At 34.8% G+C, this 22,334-nt stretch overlaps 1 protein-coding gene across 1 annotated transcript in view; it reads left to right on the top strand.

Annotated features, from left to right (window-relative positions):
- DOCK2 (dedicator of cytokinesis 2) overlaps positions 1-21,971 on the top strand; it is a 187,111-nt gene extending 165,140 nt beyond the window's left edge. The window contains exons 42-52 of the mRNA XM_040573039.1: positions 1,350-1,431; positions 4,153-4,237; positions 5,776-5,862; positions 7,407-7,583; positions 8,903-8,986; positions 12,543-12,680; positions 14,154-14,281; positions 16,110-16,290; positions 18,516-18,636; positions 19,680-19,822; positions 21,151-21,971. Coding sequence (XP_040428973.1) covers positions 1,350-1,431; positions 4,153-4,237; positions 5,776-5,862; positions 7,407-7,583; positions 8,903-8,986; positions 12,543-12,680; positions 14,154-14,281; positions 16,110-16,290; positions 18,516-18,636; positions 19,680-19,822; positions 21,151-21,225 — 1,301 coding nt within the window. The 3' untranslated portion in view covers positions 21,226-21,971. The remainder of the gene's footprint in view (positions 1-1,349; positions 1,432-4,152; positions 4,238-5,775; positions 5,863-7,406; positions 7,584-8,902; positions 8,987-12,542; positions 12,681-14,153; positions 14,282-16,109; positions 16,291-18,515; positions 18,637-19,679; positions 19,823-21,150) is intronic.
- Positions 21,972-22,334: the final 363 nt, after the last annotated feature.

The raw sequence follows: 22,334 nt of genomic DNA, 5'->3' as shown, positions 1-22,334 counted from the left end.
AGTGGCAGCACAGTTTGCAATTGTACTTATGTCTTGCATGTCTCTTATGGATTGTTTCTAAGGTGTTAGCTCCTGTTTCTTACACAATTCTAAGGTGTTTTGTCTCTTTCACTCTTTGTTCAGTTCATGTCTGGTTTACCTTTACTGTCTCTGAGTGGCAAAAACAGAGATGAACATTCAAATTGGCTAAGGTTAATGCAGCAACTTGTCTTATTATCTCACATTCCTAGCTTTTGTGACTTGATATTAAATTCATTTTATCCTAGAATATTGTTCTGACAGGCACCATACTTGGATATCACATGTATATCTTGGCAACATAAAATACGTCTTTTGCCGCTCTCAGAAATTTCCTAGGAATATTGATGCATACTAATCATTAACCACCTTCCAGAATGCCCGAAATTATTATTGTTGTTAATAAGTACTGTAACAGCTGCTTGCACACATTTTTTACTTCATGTTCTGGTTTAAAGCATTACTGCTTGAACAGATATGAGATCACCTCATTATATCAGAAACTTTTTTTCACTTGTTGATTTTCCTTTATAGATTTTCAAGGTGATATTATAACGTTTCATATGTTCTTTTAAGTTTGTTCTCATGCAGCCTGCTGGAGAAGTAATGCTACTTTATTTTTACACTCAGACTGAACTAAGAGAGTATTACAGGCTCATCCAAAATGGTACATTAAGTTTGAGAGCCACATTTCCATAAATTTCTTTTGTCTCTTAAATATTTTTTTATCTTGAGGATATTATTCTATCCTTTGTTAAAGTATAAATTTTTCAGTTATATTTGCAAGTATCAAGAGATATATTAAATGAGAAAAAGTTACAGAATCTAACTGGAAAGCATGAAATTTAAATATACTGAAACACGTAAGATATACGATATATTTATTTACAAATGCATTAGTCAGATTAAATCATAACACTTCCATAGAAAAAGCAACTCCCAGGTAGATGGGCTACTCACGTACAGATTTCAAAAACAAAATGCTAAACATCATGACATTATTCATGCTTAAGGATAAGTAGTGAAATTGTTAACAGATGATGTTGATGTTATAAGTTGGCTTTGCTTTAAAATTTAATTAATGAGTCAGTGTGATAAATTAAGCTATAGGTGTTTGAGCTCAGTGAAAAATAAAAATACCCAGTTCAAAATTTATGTCAGTAAATTTTTGCTAGTTACTATTAGCATTTTTTCCCTTTTTGGCCAAGAAAGCTCCACAAATGAAACTCCAAAGCCGCAGGTTTTTTATCAAGAAATGTATTTTTCCTTTCACAGCAACTAGTATTTCATACTGATAGTTAATAATATGACCTTAACATCTATGATTTAAGACATACAGTGTTTTACAGTGCAACCAGTCCTAGAGGAGCAACCTAGGTTCAAAAATAAGGCAGTACCTGACCAAATTATAAAGTAAGTGAATTTCTATAATAGATAAGCTAATAGAAGTCAGTCCATGCTCCTAATTTGACAACTGTTATTTTGTGAACTCAGACATTTGCCAAGGAGTCTTAGAACTTCTTTTGTCTTAGTTTATTGACTAGGCATTTAGAGGCATTTCATGAAAGAACAACTACCACTTAAGGAATAACACATGGTTACAAGGTATGGTGGTATCCATGCTTTGGGTCCAAGGTCTCCAGTTTTCAACAGAGCTTCTGATAAAAGTGGTGAAGAGGTGGTCTTTAGGAGGGGTTACTGGGCAGTTACGCGTATGTTTGAGTTGAAGGCTCTTGTACAATGTAATCTTGTTATGATTTATCTTGTCAAGTGCAAAGCACTTGGTGGTGAAATGGTTTCCACTGTTACCACAATCAAGATTGTGTTGAGAAATAAGGGAAGTGAATTGTCCAAAGTATTCCTGAGAACTGACTGCCTAACTCTTTCTAACTCCTAACCCAATGCAGAATAGGTTCAACATGTTTCATGCTCCTAATTAAGCATTTTGATTACATGTGAAAAATGATGGTTCCTTCTAATAGATAATGCTAAAACACAGCACATACTGGAATATTGGCTGACCTGATGCACACGAGATTTTTGGCTCCCGGTCCATTCTGCCTGGTGATTTTTTGCAGTTTCATAGTAAAGCTGTTAGAATAGAGGACAAATCCTAGTAGGGTAATTGAAGAAACCTATGGATTTTTATGTTTGCAAACATGGTTAATAAAAGCTTTTGCTGATCACTAGCATGTTAATGAAAAATTCAAGAGAATATTTGTAAGCTTATAAATTAAGGATAACAAAAAGTACAAGCACTATCATTTAAGGTAGCTCATATTTTCTTTCTATTCTTTTCATTGCTTCATGAAAATGCAAGCTATGATTATATCTTCTGAACTGAAACCGGCATCTTGAGTTTAGTGTTCTCCAAATAATCTGATACACCTGCATTTTTTCATAAAAGGGAAGCTTTGCAATGCCTACACTCTTAGACCAAAACAAAACAAAACAAAAACAAACAAACAAAAAAAACAAGAACCAAAAACTAAAATCTTTAATAACATTTGTATTATGGCTTCCCAAAAAGAGTCTGAAGATAGAAGGTTTTTATCAGCTAAGATTAATTAATTCATAACTGTTCCACACTTGGATTCAAACCAACTTTCACCTTTGTGTGCAGCCTTCTTTTTAGAACCTTTCCTGAAATTGCACTAAGTTTAGAGTAGAAAAATATGAATTGCCTCCCCCCACACACACCAAAATAAAAACAGCAGATGCAAACACAGGTCAGATAAATAAATGAACTGTGGTCCCAATTTCAACATTAATTCATTTTAAAATCAGAAGACACCTTGTAAAAATATCCTGTTTGACTAGATTTCAGTGTAGTGTCAGCCACATTTTGAACTCATTATGGATTTATTTAGGGAAGTGCTCCACATAGAGTACAGTCTTTTGTTACATAGGAGATTTAGTAATTGCTCATCTCAGCTGCAGTATTCTGCCAAATTGTGAATTTAATCTGATGTTGGAGGAAAGATTTATTCTTATGAGTGTACTTTATTGGGCACTTAATTGTTAGTTACGTTAGTTGCTGGCAATACATTTGTTCTATCAAAAAGCTTTAAAATATCTGCCCTTTCAGATGGAACTGTATAAAATGATCTAGCTAGGTATGGCACTATTTTGCCACTATTACTTTTTTTTTTTTTTTTTCCCTCGTTTCTTCACTGATGAAGACAGTCTTAGTAGGTGGGTTAACTCAACTCTTTGGGGTCCCTTCATTTATTTGTTTCTTTAGACTTCCAAAACATGTCTTGGCTTTACTGTAAGACGTTTCTGAGATTTTTTTGCTCTGCAAAATTAACTTTTATTAGACATTGCTTTAAACAGAATGTAAAAACTAGAAACCAGAGAGAGATTACTTTATGTGGGCAACAGAATACTTAGCCAAAACTGTAGCCAGTGCTGAAGAGTGAGTGGTTATGAGTCCAGTGGATGCTCACAGTGATTGAGATGATTCATTAACTAAATAGGAAAAAACATAACATGAATTTGCAATAGATTTCTTTATATTGATGTCTCTCCCTCTACAAGTGTTTATATACATTTTCTTATCTGTCACAAGAAATTATTTATTATGGCTTTAGATATTTAGTTTATTGAATAGCTATTGTTCTGCATTATTAGAAGAAATGTTAGAAGTGATTAAACTGATTTGAAATGGGACATGGCTGAAAAAGCATGTGTTTCAGTCCAAGTGAGTATATCTTCTCTGTTCACCCAATTATTTTTTAAAAATACACTCCTTCCAAGTGCTACTGTAAAGCAAAAAAGCAGTGAGTGTGCCACAGTAATAGTACAAGAAAGTAAAAATCTTTTATAGACCTTCTTCTACAGTGTCTAACACTGATCTGGAAGTTTTAACATTTTTTGTTCCTGGAAATTGCACCCAGTCACAAGTTGAAACAGTTAAAAAGTAGTGTGTTGACCCTGGTTTATAGATAAAGACAAAGTGGTTGTCTCCTGAATTTTCAGTAAAGTGTTTTTTTGTTCATTCGTTTTTATGAGCATTAAATTTCCTTTAAATTAAAAACTCAACTGACTCGAGATGAAATGTTTCACTGTGATAACAGGAGCCATAAGTTTATGAATTCTGTATTTTACAATAGTCTTTTTAAAATCTTTCAGTTTTTATAAGTCCAACAATGTCCATCGGTTCCACTATTCAAGACCTGTCAGAAAAGGATCTGTTGACCCCGAAAATGAATTTGCTGTAAGTAAACAAATGACACGTTTCTGGTAGATATGACTGACTGAATTCTGATCTAGATCTTCTCTTAGTCTGAGATTACTCATTACAGAAGCCCTAACTTTAAGATCTGGTTCAAAAATGATTAAATACCAGATTCCTTTGTTTCAACGCTATTCCTATGTACTTGGTGGTATATCACTGTTTCACTTGCAAGTAAGCATCGTGTAAGTATGTTCAATACATTTGCATTAAGCAGTAACATTTTCAGGTACTGATTTTCATTATGAAGTAAGATAACATGTAAGTAAATATCAAATGGTTTGCCTCTTGTAGTTTACAACGCTTGTCAGCTCCCAGCTTGGCAGGAAGTGGTGTATGTTGTCTGCTTTCATTAGTCCTGTGAAATCTTTACAAACTAGAATGCTGCCTATATCATTTTTATTCCCATACATAATGTTGTAATGTTGAGAAATAGTCTTCATTGTTCAAATATTCTAGGAGGTCTGCAATACCATAAATTACTTTTCAGTGTCATGCGTAAAAGAATGTGGTATGTTTCTCTATTATAGTTTTACAAGTATATAAAAAAAATTCATATGTTTTTTAGTCTGTGTCATGAAAACCATACCACCTGATCTTTATGGCTAAGGCTGTCCTCAATGGGAACAGCCATTATTTCAAAAATATAAAAAAAAAAAAATCAGTTGTATGCATGCTGATCATAATGCCAATGATTTCACATAAGGAGCTTCTTATCTACTATTATGTGTTTCAGATGCCAGATCTACACTGACATCCCACCTTTGCACTTTATTATCAAGATTCATAATGCACATTGGCTTTGTTTCCAGACTGGAGAGTTTGAAACCATTTATATGTAGGCCTTGAAATTGTTTTACAAATAATTAAATAGTGAATGTCTCCATTGTTAATGACAGTAAATAGTATTCAGACTTCCTTCAGATATGTGGAAGTTGGGATGGTTGGAATACGTTTTCATTGCATTCACTATTACACTTCTCACTACTGGCAGCTGAAGTATAAGATATCAGATCAGCTGATACCGCTACAATAAGGAGCAGTATGGCAAATGAAATAGTGGCATTTTAAAATACCAACATCCAGTCTTGTTCAGAGGGAGTGGTGGGGAGTAAGAATGCTGGCAAGTTGTTATAGGGCAATTTCTGCTTTTAATTGCAGAAATACTTTTTGAAAGTAGAGGGAGACAATATCTGGGTAGAGAATGTAAGAGTAGGTCGTTTGGTCATTTAGCCACAGACATTCAATCTATAATGGCAAAAGAATAGATACTAAATTCAAGGTTCAAGGGTAATTTTCTATTTTCTCTGCTTTGTGCAGGCTTAGTGCCTGAAGATGACCTTACCTGAAATCAGAAAATGATTTGTTCAAATACCTGTGCTGGATTCATTTTTGCAGTCTTTTTATGCAAAAATAAATATGCATACATTTTCCATCTTCACTCTGACATTTCAGAAGACAGAAAAGATTAAAGTTTAAATCCTGAAGTATCATTTTCTCCTTTATATCTTTTTTAATAGTCTATGTGGATTGAGAGAACATCATTTGTTACAGCATACAAACTTCCTGGAATTTTACGATGGTTTGAGGTCGTCTCCATGTCACAGGTATGTATTAGCATGCTAAGAACCTGTAAAATGTGTATATATGTGAATCCTCATTTACGGAATAGTTATCAAGTTTATCACACAAAGTAAACATTACTTATTTTTAAACATAAGCTGATAGCATTTGTTTTATTTTTCTACTAGTGGGATGGTTAAATATTGATCAATATATGTTCCATCTGATTTATAGTTTTAAAACCAAATTCTAAGAGAATTTATTCAATTTGGTTTGCTGTAGTTTTGATGAATTGTAAGAAAGTTGTTCGTATATATAAACTCTTAAACAAAAAAAAAAGAAAAGAAAGAAAAAGAGAGAGAGAGAATCCTGCTTCTCTCACTTAACCTAACCAGCTAACTTCTTCTCCTTCTAATTTCCTTATTTTCTCTCTACTCTTTTACCTGCACTTTTCAATGCAGTTTCTGTCTATTTCCATGCAGAATGATCTGCTGCGTGGCACAATCTCCCTTTTCTCCTCAGAACTTCTCTTTGAAACACTCTGTTAGCTTTCTATCTTTATTTCATGCTCTTGCATTATCTGGTCTTGAACCCCCATCATGTTTAGCATCAGAGGTTCATGCCCCCATTCTAGTTTGAGGGGTATGAGTGTTAGGGTTTCTTTGTTTTGTTTTTAAGAAAAGTTTAATTTTCCTATTATACTCTTTTATTCTTTTCCTCTTGTTATTACACGTCATGGCATGTTACAAAGAAGCTGCTTGGATCAAAAGACTTTATCATTTGCTTGGGTTGTGTCTTGTAGCATTATAGATGCAACATCATTCTCTGAGTTTAAATCAGCCACTGAATGAACTCAGGCATTTCATTTGCATGTTCTATAATGTGCCTAACTCATCAGAACAGGGAATGGCATACAGATACACCCAAGGACGGATTGCTACTCCTTGCCCTGGTTTCAGCTGGTGCATTCTGTGGGTTTGCCTCTTCACAACACCTCTCCTGCATGTAAAGCAGCATTTCACAAGCTACAGACACTACAGAGGGGGTGTGCTTCCATGTGCACAAAGACCGTTAACATCTCATTATGGAATATGATAATGGTGGTATCAAACCAAGCACTATTGTTGGATTTCTGATGCATTTAAGTACCTAGGAATCATTATTACATAAATATAGCTAAGATATCTTTAATGCAAATTCTACCATAGGACATTGAGATAAAGAGAATTAGGCCTTTGTTCTCTTTCTATGCATTGAAGTGTACAAAATTTTTACAACGTAAATGGCATAAACAATAGGAGATGATTTGAATCATCTGTCAGAATGACATAGTAGCAAATAGTAATATCTGAATTGAAGCTTCTTTGTATAATAGATTCATGGAATACAGCTAAAATCCAAGTTACAGAAACTACAGAAAAAATGAATTCTTAAAAATGAAAGATTTTCAGCTTCAAGTATACAAATATATTTTTTTTCTCAAAAATGATTTAACAAGTCTAAATGTGTATTTGAATTTATCTGGATCAAGTTATTATTTTAAATAAAGATTTACTAAATATTTTTTTCATCTTTTATTTCTTTATAGACTACAATTAGTCCTTTGGAGAATGCTATTGAGACCATGTCCATGACAAATGAAAAGATTTTGATGATGATTAACCAATACCAGAGTGATGAGAACCTTCCTATTAATCCACTTTCTATGCTTCTGAATGGAATTGTTGATCCAGCTGTTATGGGTGGTTTTGCTAAGTATGAGAAGGTAGGAGTTTTCAAGTCAATGTAAAGGTTATATTCAGATGTATTATTTCCTAATCCTACTCGATCATGATACACTTTCATCCAAAGTAGCAGTGGAAGCTAGGCTGGGAATACAAAGGTCACAAGTCCACAAAGACACTTATATCCTGATCACACCTGATCAGTAGTCTTTCAAATCAGGAAGTAGCATAGATGCAATAAAGGTATTGGGAGAGTAACTGAAGCTCAATATTAATAGAAGTCATGAGGGATTTCATATATATTTAATTTATAAATATACATATATATGGGGTTTTTATTACATTTTGTAATGAAAAACACTGTCAGACATCAAAAGGTTTGCTCTGGAGTAAATAAATCAAGTTCATCCTATAGTAGGTCTGTAGGATTTAGATGTAGGTTATCTATTATGTTGTTATCAGTGTTTCTCAGCAATTGCAGCCTTTCTGCAGAGCAATTTTTGTTAAAAATGGGAACACAAATAAAAACTGCTCTGCCAATGTCTTGAGACACTGAACTGTAGCAAGTTTGTCCCTAAGGCCACCTTGGTTTAAAAAAAAATAATAATAATATAAAAACAAGAAAGAAAAAGTCAGAAATGTTTAAAAACTCATATTCATTTTGTTTGCATTCTAAATTACTAAGGTCTAGGATGAAATTGAATGTAAGGCTACTCCAAAGCTGTAGAGTTTTATTATTTCTGTCTATAATTTCCGGTTGTAAGTATGCACTGTGCTCAGCAGGCTTGGCATGTCAAACAGACTTCAGGTTTGCTGAGTGGATGGCATATATGTATGTATGTATACACACACCAAATATATATATGCAATAAAAATGATGTGCTCTGGAGGAGTATGACATGCTGAGTTAGTCCTAAAGTACCACTTCTGTAAACACACGGACAAATGACTACATGTATGCAATATCTCGCTCTGCTTATGTATGACAGTTCATACTTGATTGTATTAACACTGGCTAATGTTAGTGTAGGGCACTTGAATAAAATGATAATGTATTCATGTAAAATGTGGCACTCCAAATTTATGCTTTTTAGTCTCAGTGCAAGCTTACAAAACAAACAAAAATTTGGTTTCTCGTATTAAGTGTCTCAGGCTGAGAAATGTTGGATAAAGACTGAAAATCTTAACAAAAAAGAACATTCCAGTTCTCAATATAAGAAATTATCACTGTCATTACCTGGCTAAGTAGCATGGATATGTTTCTTTATCTAATAACCAATATTATGGTCACCCACTGTAGTCATTGGAGCAATCACTGATCTTTTTATCTGATGGAATGAATTATTTTTTTCTGTCTAAGGCTTTCTTTACAGAAGAATATATCAGAGACCATCCAGAGGATCAAGAAAAGCTGAATAGACTTAAAGATCTAATTGCTTGGCAGGTAACATTTTACTGGCAGCCATTATCTGAGGCTTCCTCAGCTTTTATGTTTTTTTTCTGTTTTTCTGTTCCCTTGTTGCATCATTTAGATGATTGTGTTGTTTTTACTGTTTCTATACTCAGGGGAAACTTTCTATTGCTTGCTTGTTTGTTTGTTTTCAGTTTCCCCAAAGTGGGGAGGAACAGAAAAATAATATTCTGGCTAGAAATTTCCTGTGCCATTCCTTTTCTTTCAGAATATATATAGTTGAAAAAGGACTTCCTATTTATTATCTTATTTAGTTATGAATAACTTCCCTTAAGAAGGACAAAGGATTTAAACTCATTCAGTTTTGATGTGCCTAACAGGAAGCATGTATTCCATTACAAACCTGCTAAGATCACTGACAAAACAGCGTTAACCACAATTCCTTACTGTCTGCTGTAGCATGTGATTGCTGAAGTGTTCTTGGGGATCTAAGCAATCCTGTCCTTTATTTTTATTTTTTAAAAAATATGTGCCTAAACTGGAGAAATGGCTTAATTTCAAAATTACATCTTATTTCCTGAGGATTATTATCATTATACTGTCCTTTAGGAGCTGTCTGAAATGTCATCTGAACCAGAGAAATTACCCATATGTCTACATGTGGCCTGGGGAAAGCAGTAGGCCAGAAAAGTACTTGGTAGAACTTACTATTTAGAATGGTTTATCAAAAGCCATGTGTAGCGGGCTACATTCATGGTTAAAATGGTCAGCATGTCAAAGTCAGGTGTGTATTTGACTAAAGTCATGAGGACTTTGTGAACTGCTGGGGAAACAAGCATTTGCAAACGTCATAAATTGTCTTTGTAAATAACTCTTTCCTAGAGATGGCTGTGTCTTTTGTGTTGTTTGTTGTTGTTGTTTGTTTGTGGATTAGTTTGTTTGTTTGTTTTGCATTAGGAATCTTAAGGAATGCTAGTTGCTTACAGGACTTATTTTTACTCAGTGACCGTTCATGACTCATGCTACACATCTTTTATGTGACACACAGCATGGAAGACCGTTAGTAAATATTTGTTAAGCTATATCTCCAGAGGAAAGTGGAATATTCTGCCTATACTAGCAGCACCAAGGTTGTTTCTTGTATTATTTTTAGTGTACATGTGATAAGCCAACCAACCTGCAGAGCCCTTTTGTCCTTGAAGAGAAAAATGCACCTACAGGAGGTAGTAGTAGGAAAAAACTATTCTTTTTTTTCTGAGATTCAAGGGAAAAAAGGCTCTTCTCATTGTCCTAAACATTTGTTATGATAACAGGGTAGAAAAACCTGCTCTCAGAAAACATCAGTTCTATTTGCATTATCTAGTCCAAACAGAAATTAGTGGCAACAGTATATGGCAAAATAAATCACTGTGAGAGACTTGAATTTTCGCACATTTGTACTTTGTGAAGAAATCTGTAACTATGAGGTCTTCTGAAATGTAGATGATTTAAAAGAGAAAGAAGAATCGTTTACTGTTTAAATTAATGTGTACAGCAACTGCTCTATCAAGGTATAATATAGTGATCTCTCTTCCATGAGGCACGTAACAAAATAATGTGAGTTGATCTGGTATTTTGCTATCAGAAGTGTATGGCACAACAGATTAATAAATCTGGAATTACCTATGTTCCATACCTCTTTCTTTGTATTATCTAAAATCATTAAAAAAATCCTTCTTGTTGGTTTAATCTGATGCCATCTTAATAAAAAGGTACATTACCTCATTTTTCAGGAACCAAAATGAGCAAGAATTAACCATTTATTCTTCTTTCAGAAATGAATCTTTCAAATAGTTTTAATGGAAAGGGTTTTTCTGTTTTGTGGTGTTTCTTCCTGTCTCATTTTAATTCATCTCAGCTTGGAAATTTCTTTGAGTCACCAACCTTAACAGCTTTCTCCTGTATTGTTGCCCAACACTGACTCTGTATATTGTCACTTTCTGACCATCAGAAGTACTCAGTGGATGCAGTACTATGAAATGACCAGTGTGGCATTAGAACTAATATAGTTATTTGGTTCTGTCCCCATAAATCCCTTTAAAGGGGACAAACAGATCTGTCTGTAATAGATCTGCTTTAACACCATGTTTTTAAAATGTGTATTGAATTGAACTACCAAAAAATATGATAAGGTCAATGGGGAGTGATGCATACAATATTAATTGTATTTATATGATCAGAACACAAAAAGTAAGTATAGAATCCCAGTGGATTTTTTTTTTTTTAAAGGCATTACTGGGAAATAGCTAAAAGTCTGTAGTAAAGCAGTTAGAAAAGGGTAGCCACGTCTGTTGCACAAATCTCATAAATCATTATCTTCAAAGACTGAAGAATAATGAAACATCTTTATATTTTAAAGAGAAACACCACAACGTTTCTCTTTGTGACTACACTTACTATTATTTAAACAGCCTGTAGAAGTGTGTTATCCATCGTCTTTGAAGATAACTTTTGTTTTGTTTGTTTTTAACTGATATTATTACATTAATACAATAGCAAATATGAGAGAAGCAATATAAAAGCAAAGAAAGGAATTGTAGGAAAGAGGTGCTAGAAAAGTAGTATTGGTATCATATTTGCTTCATTGTAAATTTATTTTATTTTTATTTTGTGTTTGGTAAGAAAGCTATTCCTTCTGGCAAAGGTGAAGGATTTTTAAGAAATTCAAGTGCTAGGAGTTATTTGATGAACTGATACAGAGATACCTTTTTCTAAATGTCTTTAGTCATGTATTTTCCTCCAAGGCAGTTGGTAAGTTGTTCTTTTAAATCTCGTAGGAAGAGCCAGAGATCTTAACCCCTTTGGTGACCTCTCACTGACCCCATCCTGGAAAAAAAGGAAAGCTCAGGGATAAAATGGAGCTAAGCCAGCTTGATTAGTGATGACTGCCCCTATTCATGGCTTGAGTTGTTCATTTTTTGTACTGAAGCATTATCTTAATGATTTTTTTTTGATGTGTGGGGAATGGAAAAGAAGTCTGTAGAGTAAATTCAAAGAGAAAGGAAGAGGTCATCTCTCAGTAACCACGCATTAACATGCTAAATTGCTGTAGCAATTGTAGAAGTGATCATATGCTTAAGCCCCAAGTAAATTGATTTAAATTTTACCCAGTCACTTACTCCTTCATTCAAAAGAGAAGAATTTGAAATGACTTGCCTGGAGTCCAGTTGGATATTTTGCATCCTTACCATATTTCTAGCAAACTGTGGCATGCATCTTCATAAGCAGGTAGTCTATGGGGTTTTGCTTTTTTAAAATTCACGTGGTGTGTTTGTCTCTTAAGCAATTAACAAAAAATGCATAGGAGAGAAAAAACAATCACTATAACTGAGCAAGCCCACTTTTCAGCTAGTACTGGTTTGCCTCTTTGCTGGTAAAAACTTCTGTGGAATGTCATTGCTCCTGATCATCTCATTATCAGCTGACAAATCTATCCATCAATAACAGTAACAGTTTGGTAGTTGATTTAGCAGATATTTTAAATGCAGTTACAGGGGTTGTCAGAGCCAGTTTAATATTCTCTCTTGTTTTCTATTTTCATCTCTTCAAGATACCTTTCCTTGGAGCTGGAATTAAAATTCACGAAAGAAGAGTTTCCGATAATCTTCGTCCTTTCCATGACCGAATGGAGGAATGTTTCAAGCATTTAAAAGTTAAAGTGGAAAAACAATATGGAGCAAGAGAATTGGTATTGCTGTCATTTTAACTTTTTTTTTTTCCTACTCCTGTGCTTTCTCTACTTAATACATACCTTGATCTTTTCTAAATAAAAGTGCATACAAATTTTTTGTTGCTTGGGGGTTTTCTTGTAATCTGGAGGTAATAGGACCTGAGTTTCATAGTCAGAGAGTTGATAAATTCTCTAACTTATCAAGAATTCCTCCTTTGGAAGATTTGGCGTATTTTATTATTTCTATTAAAAATGCAATACTTTTCTGTCTTATAAGGAAGTAAATTCTTATATAAATTCTTATAAAAGCAAATTCTCATGTTTCTCTACTTTTTCATTTTTGTTAGAAGCTTAGAGCATTGATGTGCAATTGGTCTCCCTGTGTTTAGCCACTTCGAGCTGTGTTGCGAAGTAAAATCTATGATGTATATAAAACTAAAAATATTAGCTGAGACCAAACTGAAATATATGAGAATTGAAGGATAGCTTCACAGAGTCTTTAGACAATTCTTGAATAAAAGTCTCTCTGAGCTTGTGCAGGCTTGCAAAAAGGATATTGTTGGCTGTTTTTTGTGACACCATTTGCATTGGAAATTATTTTAGTGTTGTCTTTTAACATTGATGATTTCATAAGGGAATTTATGTATTCTTTTAAAGGGGAGAATAATAACAAGTTTCTAATCTAAATTATGGGTACTGTGCTGTGACACTCGCCTATATGATGTGAATTGCAGATATTTTTTCTGTATGTTCTTGTTATTTTCAGTCTCATGTCACCAAGAACACAGGCTGTAATCCACGTTTAGTGATCTTGCTTAATGCGTGAACCCTTCATCACTCTTTTTGGGATCAGCAATTAGGAAAGAGCAACCTATTTAAAAATTTGCAGGAGTAGAGAATGCACTTTCTTTGTGAATCTTTCTTTTATTAAAATCTCTACTTCCATTCCCCACCATTTTCAACATTCTAGCAAATCTTTTTCTTTTTTTAATTTAATCTGTGAGATTTTTTCTGAAGTGTTCTGGATGGCCTATGGGCAACACTAGAGGTGCAGTATCTGTTGCACTCCTTTTGAATGTTCTTTAATTCATGGTACATAGCAGTGGAGTATGCTCTGGCATGATTAGTGTTCTTCAAGCAAGAACTAACTAAAGCTGTTTGCCCAAGCAAGTGCTCTAAAGACGTGCTGTAGGTCTGTTCAGAATTAGATCAGCAGACACTTTAATTTTTTTTTCAGACGCAAAGTTAATTACGTCAATTGTAGTTTATTTAGCTACTCACTTATCATAGCATTTGAGAGGTCTTTAGGCTAAGAGTAAGGGTTTGTCCAGAGAGAGGAAATAATCACAGTAATTAATGGTAGCAAGTAACTTCAATCATGCCAAATGTTTGCAACCCATCTGCGCTATCTTTAAAACCTAGAGAAAAGGGATGGAACAAAGTTCACACAAACCTGTTTGATAAAATGTGTTTATCCTTTCTATTTTACAGCCAGATTTTGATGACAAGAGAGTAGGACGTCCAAGATCAATGCTGAGATCCTATCGTCAGTTGTCAGTTATTTCACTGACTTCTATGAATTCAGACTGCAGTACTCCAAATAAAATTGCTTCAGAAAGGTTGGTTACAAACATAATACTATTTTTCTTTCAGTCCTGTTTTTAAACCGATTTTATGGGATGAAACTTGAAAGATTTACAAGAAACATAAAATTAAAAAAGCATTCAAGGATAAATCCCACTAGCAGTCTTTTCTGACTATGCCAAAATGATATTTAACTGTGGCTAATATTTCCTCTGGTTTTAAAGATATATTATTTCATCCTTAATAGACAAAATACACTTGATTCTCACTCAGAAAAGACATTTCTTTTTCAGGAAACAAATATTTTATAACTTAAATGGGGGTTGGAACTAGATGATCTTTAAGGTCCCTTCCAACCCAAGCCCTTCTATGATTCTATAAATGACAATTTGAAAAACACAAATATTTTTTTTTGCCTCTTTGAGTCAATACAGCTTTTAACTTGCTATCTTCTTTTTGTGAAAACTGGAGAAGAAGAGGAAAGCCTTTGCAAGCTTACAAGTGGAGAGGTAGAACTTTTTAGTAAAGCCTGTCATTGTCAAAATGCTTTGCCTAATATGCTTTCTTAACTGCAGCTCTAGGAGAAAGGCTTTATAGTTTGAGAGAACAGTTGTAGGTGTGTTCATTTAGGTTTTTCATCTACAAGTTGTTTTGACTGCTTAATAAATTATCCTTTGGGCACATAGAGCCTTTTTCACAAAGCAGATATAAAATTAATCCTGCTGAGCAGTGCTTGATTCAGATTTTTGAAAAATCTGTTCTATCTTTTTGAGTAGTAGTTTTTTTAAAAAGTAAAAAGTCCAAAGGTGTATGATGTTAACTTGGAAGTGTATCTGCTTAAGGTACCACCATCTTCTTGCATATTTGACTGCCAGTTCAGTGTTTAACACTACTTAATTAAATTTTAAATGCTCATAGGGTGTGAGGTTTCTAATAAAGATGTGTAGTATCACAAGTTATGAGATTCCCCAGGTGTTCTTCCTACCCTTCAACTTCCACTCAGCAAGGCTGTTGCACACAAACGTGATTTGTCATGTCTGCCACCTCGTGTCCCTAACAAAGCAGGGCACCTCCTGTGAAACCAGACAACTACATTTAAGTAGCTAAATCATGCACGTATTGTTAATTCTCATTATATTAATTAGTTTCCAGGACGGGTCAGCAAATTTACCATACTACCTTTTTTTATCAATTTGTAAGTTGTAAAATAACTCGAGCCCTATGTGCAATAGGATAGTTTCATTAGCAGAGAAGGAGTAAAGCTATCACCCATTTCCCACTTGTTTTTTCTTAAATAACGAGTAGCCCAATATTTAAACCCTAAATATTAGAGGAATGGAGGAGGGAGATTTTTTTTTATCAGCAGGTATGTGCATTGCTGTCCCATATGGTGAAATAAATAGGAGGATGCATTTAAAATGTGGGTATAAATAGTATTATTCCTGTTCAACATCCAAAATAGCATGTCTCACTTTCAGCACCATCATCACCCCACATAAAGCTGCCATATGAGCTCTGACCCTGTTTAGTTTAGGAGTCCTTGAGTTAACGCACACATCTTCAAAGAGAAATTTGCACTTAATATTTTACAATCTTTGCAATATTTTAAGACATTGCAATACCTCCTGAAGGCATCTTATTAGCAACTACAGTTGCCAGCTGAAACATATCATATACTTTCTGCCAGTGTGTGCAAGGTTGCATTGAAAGTCAAAAGGGATGACCTGCATTAATTGAGGGTGAATCAGAAGTTCAAAAGACTGTAGAAAAAAGAGGATGGAAAATGGGGAAATGATGTCAGAATACCAGTGGCTTTTAAAATATTATTCAGCAACTTTTTTTTCTTTTCTTTTGCTCCTGCAGCTTTGATCTGGAAGTAGTGCTACCAAAGCCAGTAAAAGCAGAATCAGAGGAGAATGGTCTACAAATTAATCCTCACCCTGAAGTTAAGATGAGGAGGTCCAAAAAAAGAACAAAAAGAAGCAGTGTGGTGTTTGCTGATGAGAAGACGGCACCTGATATTTCTATCTCTGATATGAAATGTGTATGTTTCTGATTTAGACTTGTATTTTATAATCCATAAAAAGAGGACATTAATCCCTCACTTAGCAAAAGATATATATTTCACATAGAACTCTAGCTATCAAAAAAATGAAATATCCAGCACAGAAGTGATCTGACCTGCCACGAATGAAATTTGCAGGATATTAAGAAGGGAACAAATCAATGGAAAAATCAGAACATTTCCATGTGCTAAGGGTGACAGATAACACAGCACTGAAGCTGCACAATTCTGAAGATTGCTTAACTTAAAATGGAGTACTACACTGGGAGGGTTAAGGTAGCTTTCCTGTGGAGAGGCAATTCACTGTGCTGACATTTAATGGCAGCTCCTTGTAGTCAGGGCTGTTTCAAAAGCGATGAGCCCTGTACTTTTTGTACCTTGTTACGGAACACGCAGCTGTTAGAAAATTGCAAGATTGCAAACAGCGTTCCTTAAATGGTGCTAGAATGAAGTTTGGAAGCATGGGCATCTCTTGCTTTGTAGATCATCTTGAGTGCCTTATATAACTTACACAGTGCATTTTTATTTTTTTTAATGCTTTAGTCCTCAGGAGACTTTTCTTCTTTAAGTGTAAAAAGAAATAATAAAATCTGAAAGATGTACTTTTGATAGGCAAGCCCTGCATAAATTAAAATGTCAGGCACTACCAGACTGCTGAATTACATGGAAAAAGAGTGCAAGTCATTTGATCAAAAATTTTTGGCAGAATCATCAAAGGCAAAGTGAATTGAATAAAAAGCTAAGATTATTTCAAAGGATGAGGATCTTAAGTCATAGCTCTTCTAACTGTTCTAGTAAAATCTTACCAGAGATGTTGCATTATCTTTGCATATGAACTTGAAACTGGCAAGCACTTAAATTCATGCCTGATAAAGTATTTTCTCTTTTTCTTGGTCCAAGATTTCAAAGATCCCTAAAAGAATAAAGGGAAGGTGTATTCAAGAAAGAAACTATCAAATGGGTGTGTTCGCCTGCCATTTCTTAAGTTCAGAAAAACATTTGATTCATTGCAGAATTGTGTGATTTCACAGTTCAGAAAATTTTGAATGGAGCAGGAAAAGCCTCTGAACTAGTTTATTGGTCTGTCTGGACATTTTCTGGGAAGCACACTACAGCAGGAAAAATGCCCTGCATTAAATATGCCCACAACTTCCCTATTCAGCAAGCATATTTTGTTCAGACTGTAGTCACTAGTTTCAAAAGACAAACCATATGTTCACAAATCATAGTAAATAAATATAATGTAACAGGTTTAGGTTCTTAATTGTTTGTTTATGCAATATAAACACATGCATAATTTCTTCATCCTATAGTGAGGGGGCAAGGAAGGTTGGAGATTTTCATATTTTTTGCTGCTACAAAGCAGAGTGACATACTCTACTGAAAACAGGCAGTACTAGAAATGTAAAGCTATGTCAGAAGAAAATACTGATCTTTGAACACTGTGCACAGACCTTAGTTACTTGTGGAAGAGCAGTGCTCCAAGTAGTATTTGAGTTGAAATTTTTCATGCGTGTTACACTGAGAGAAGCTACAATAAAGCAAACACACTTTCAGAAATGAAGGAAGAATTACTTCGAGCTAGATCTGGCAACCTGCCATGTGTCCCTAGTCTTTGCGCCTTGAATTGTGGTGAAAGTTGTAGAGGATTGTGGTTGTCTCATGCTCTCATATGAGAGAGACAGAAAGTGCGCAGGCATGTTTTGAGAAGCAGTAGTATACAAAACCAAGTAGCATCTTTGCCCTTTGATTAAATTAAGTACAGAGGCACCTAACTGTGTATAGCGTTGCAGGATTTTTTATTTTTTTTTGCTTCAGAATAGTGACAAGCCTTGTAACAGCCAAGCTTGCTACTACATTAATTTGATAATGAAAAATGTTTTCAAAACTTAATTTTACTTTGCAAAACACAGTCAGAGCTGGCTGATGGCATACCAAAGATGGTAGGAACACCATTCTACAGTTCCAGATTACATAATCTCTTCTAGCTACCTTTTTTAAAGTAATGTTTTTTCTATGTCAAATGAGAAGTATTAATCTAACTAGAAATTCCACAAAGAACTAGGGTTGGGCACGTTCATTTATTTATTTATTTATTTTATATGCTTTTCAGAAAACATTATTTTGCCTAGATATTTGTTTTGCATATCTCAGTTCATCATTAAGGGCTTTTATTTTTATTTATTTATTTTTATATTAAACAGCTGTCAAGGAAATATGAGTTCATGAGTGACACCAACCTCTCAGAGCATGTAGTGGCACCTCAAAAGACATCTGTCCTCAAGCAGATGAGCTCTGTCAGTCGTTCTATGCCAACTATTCCAGGTAAGCTTCTTATAGTAAGATGATGAGCATTCTGCATTTCTTGGCTACTTAAGAAAACATAGCACTGAAGTGTTTGCTCCAAGCAGAAGCAGGTAGCTGTCTCTGTGTGGTTCTGTGGCTCTAAGACAAACACTACAATTTAAGTGTGTATTGTACACATGAGGCTGGACTACTACTATTGCTTGATAACTCTGTGCTGCCTAGTAGGAACATACTGAAAGTCTTATTTCTGGAGCTCTTGATTTTGCTTCCTTTTATATTGTGGGCATTCAATATGCCTCGAAAGAGGCAAGGATTATTTATCTTCCCTCATCTGAAGGGCCTCGCTTGCAGAAGGAAGGGCTTCTGTAGACTTCAGTCACAGCTCAGTGTCAGATTCAGAGCATTTCTTTGTTTCAAATCCTCTTGCTTTCGCAGATGAATTTCCCCAAAGGTTGCCCAGTATTAGGAGTTTCAACTGATGCTATTAATATTAGAGAGGAATCTTGTGAGCCTTGCTCACAGCAAGAGGAAGGGGAAATGAAGTAACGCAACTGCCCCCTAGAAAAGCGTGATAACTGTGATAAAGAAGGGAAAACTGTAAGTGAAGGTGGAACTCATTTCTAGGTCAAAGTATACAGAGAAAACGTTGCACGATTTCAATATCCTTTCCCCCCAACTTCTTCCATAGCACATCCAGTTCTCAGCCTGCCCTTCATCTAGCCCTGTTATTGTTTCTATCTTTCCAGATGCCCGTAACAGACCCTTAGTACAATGCAACAGTAATTTCCTGCCCAGATTGTCATAGCCTGCTGCTGCTTCTTTTTATCTATTTTTCTTCTTTGAACAAATGTATTGATTTTTTTTTTCACTGTTCACTTTCAATGTAATGAAGTTTAGTGTTAAAATGGGGAAATTTTTACTTATTTTTGGATTCTGAGAATAAGGTTAGATTGTAAAAGTCTCATTTCTCTCTAGTAATTGCAGTAGTTTATTTCAAATTCTGCTTTGTCTTGCACTCCTTTTTTTTTTTTCCTTTTCAACCAATCTGTTTCTGTTCTAAGGATTAACTCTGTCCGTCAGCCCTGTGTCACCTGATGAAACAATTGCATCACATAGGCTGAGTCAGCCAGTGTTTCCTTCCACCTCAGATGGTGACAAGAAAACCATCAAAAAAAAGAAAGTGAACCAGTTATTTAAAACAATGGTAAGTTCTGTGTGTCTATGGAGGGGGAAAAAAAAAGTTACCTCTTCAAATATTTTAAGCTATGAAAATCAAGTCGATTTAAAATTCCATAAGACTGTAAGTGAAACTTTTATCTTTTTTTTTTTCCTTACTTCTCTTACCAGAGAGAGGAGTGGAAACTGTGCGTAAGAAACATTTGCCCCTGGCTGTGCTTTCTGGAATAAGGATGTACTTCATACGTTTAACATAGGAAGGCACAGATGTGCAGTTCTGCATCTGTTCCACAAGAGGTCTCATTTGACCTACCGATTTTCTCTGAATTGTGTAACACTTATTAGCAAAAGAGGAAAGCAATTATTTCTTGTTCAATATAATTACATTGGGCAGTTTACACTAGTATCAGAGTAAGGTAAGCATAGCATATACAGTAAAACGTGCAGAGTGAGAGTTAGTTTCTGGTGTTAGGGATGATCATTAGAAAGTAGAAATTGGCTTACTCTGGAGTAAATCGTGTTGCTTTAAACGATTTACCTTCTTTCCGTGTAGTAAACTTTTCTTTGGCTTGTGTGGAAATTTCAAAAAATTAAACACCATTGAATTTAAATAACAACAACAAAAATACAGCTATATATCTATTGCTATCTATATATTCAGTGCAGTTATCAAGATTCAAAAGTTTTACTATTTTTTCAGGTAGTGGAAGGATAAAACTCAGTGCAGATGCTGCTATCTACTTATGTGTAGGATCTAAGCATTCTGTGACACGTAATATTTTACTATCACCTCTGTGCTGATATTTCATATTTCAAAGTTTTCATATTCATCAATTAGTTAGTGGAGTCTTTAAAGAAAAAAAAAGGTACCTTTAGGAAGGTTAATCAGCATTTGGCTATTTTCATACTCATGTTTTCCTTGTAAGAACAAGAATACTCTTAATTTGAAGCCTGTAGGGTTTCAGTTATGTTCGATTTATCAGGTAATGCTCTTTTAAGACCGAGGAGTAACAGCTTTTCAGCATGATCTCATCCACACACGTTCAAACCTAAACAGAATATAAAATGGGAAAAAATGTCCCATTTTTGAAGTATAAAAAATCATTGAATAAATCCACTTAATATTCCCTTCTATAGTGCTGCCACTGTATCACTGAAATCACATGGACAGGTTTAAATACAGGTTTATGGTTTTGCAGGGTAGGGAAACGAGTTTAAAATATCCAGGGTTTGGTCAATGTCTTTTTCTTTAGCCAGAAGTTAAGGACAAAATCTAGTAATTAATATACATATTACTGAAAGCAAAAACTTTAATCATATTAACATATGGCACTCTGTTCCTCTCTTTTTTTGCAGCGTATTTCCAAAGTTCTAGAAGATGGAAAGCACTCTGTGGAGCACCATTTCAAATCTCCATCTACAGACCTGTAATTAATTCCTGTAATTAAATGACCACTTTTCAACCAAAAATAATTATATATACATGTATGTACATATCCTACTTTAGACCACTGTCTACTGTAAAGAAAGGCACCGATAACATAGGTGACTGAGAGAGAATACAAACAACGGTATTCAGGGTTCCGATCAGTTATGTGATATAAATACAGGAATAATATTTCAAGCAAATACTCCAGGATGGGTTCACTAGGATATAAAATGAAAGTTTATTGAGCCTGTGGTTATACAAATCATTGCGTGTTCCCTGGTGATAAAACTCATTCCTGGGAAGAAAGATGTTAAAAGGCCATCTGCAGTGCTTACCATATAATGTAAGTCCTATCCTGTTCTTTTCAAAGGGCACAGAAGTTACCCTTTTGTGCAGCTTGTATAGGCACACTCCACTTATCTTTAAACTACTGCTGGCAAGGTTGTCAAGGCAACTGATGGCTCAGCACAAAATAGTCACTGTGAGTATGCTCTGTGGCTGTAGCTGGATTTAGAGTCCTCAGGTCCCTCTGCTGTTCCCACCGCACTGCCCTATGTCCTGAAATCTTTCCCAGGGTGATGTCCATGATTCTGACACCATATGCCCAAGTTATTTTCAGAGCAGTGGGTACTGTGTTGAACACGTGCAGAAGTTTATTTACACATGTACAAGTTGATTTTATATCCATCAGTATGATAGATACAAGCTGCATTTTTCTACTGTTCATCAATAAAATATTAAAACTTTATTTGCCTTGAACCTTTCTCATTGGAATCTCTAGATGTCATCACATATGTGTTAATAGCATCTTACTGACAGCAAATGAACTCTACAAGCCCAAGGTTTCTGCTTTCCAAATAAGTTTTCTGTGTCCCCACAACTCAAGAGGTAGAGTTGGAAGATAATGCCTTATCAGCATGAAGATAGACAGCACAGGTCAGCATCTCATTTTTCTTTAAACCTGCCAGTTATTTCTAAAGGCAAGTATATTGTCCAAAATTAAAAGTTGCCATTTAAATGGGTTTGGGGAAGAGAAAGGAATTAACGTTATTCTTGCTGAGTGGTAGAATCAACGGAAAGGCAACTTCGGTTTGTTCTAAGCCTAACTATT

The sequence above is a fragment of the Cygnus olor genome, chromosome 14, assembly GCF_009769625.2.
Source record: "Cygnus olor isolate bCygOlo1 chromosome 14, bCygOlo1.pri.v2, whole genome shotgun sequence".
NCBI classification, from domain to species: Eukaryota; Metazoa; Chordata; class Aves; order Anseriformes; family Anatidae; genus Cygnus; species Cygnus olor.
This window is presented reverse-complemented; position numbering and strand designations above follow the sequence as displayed.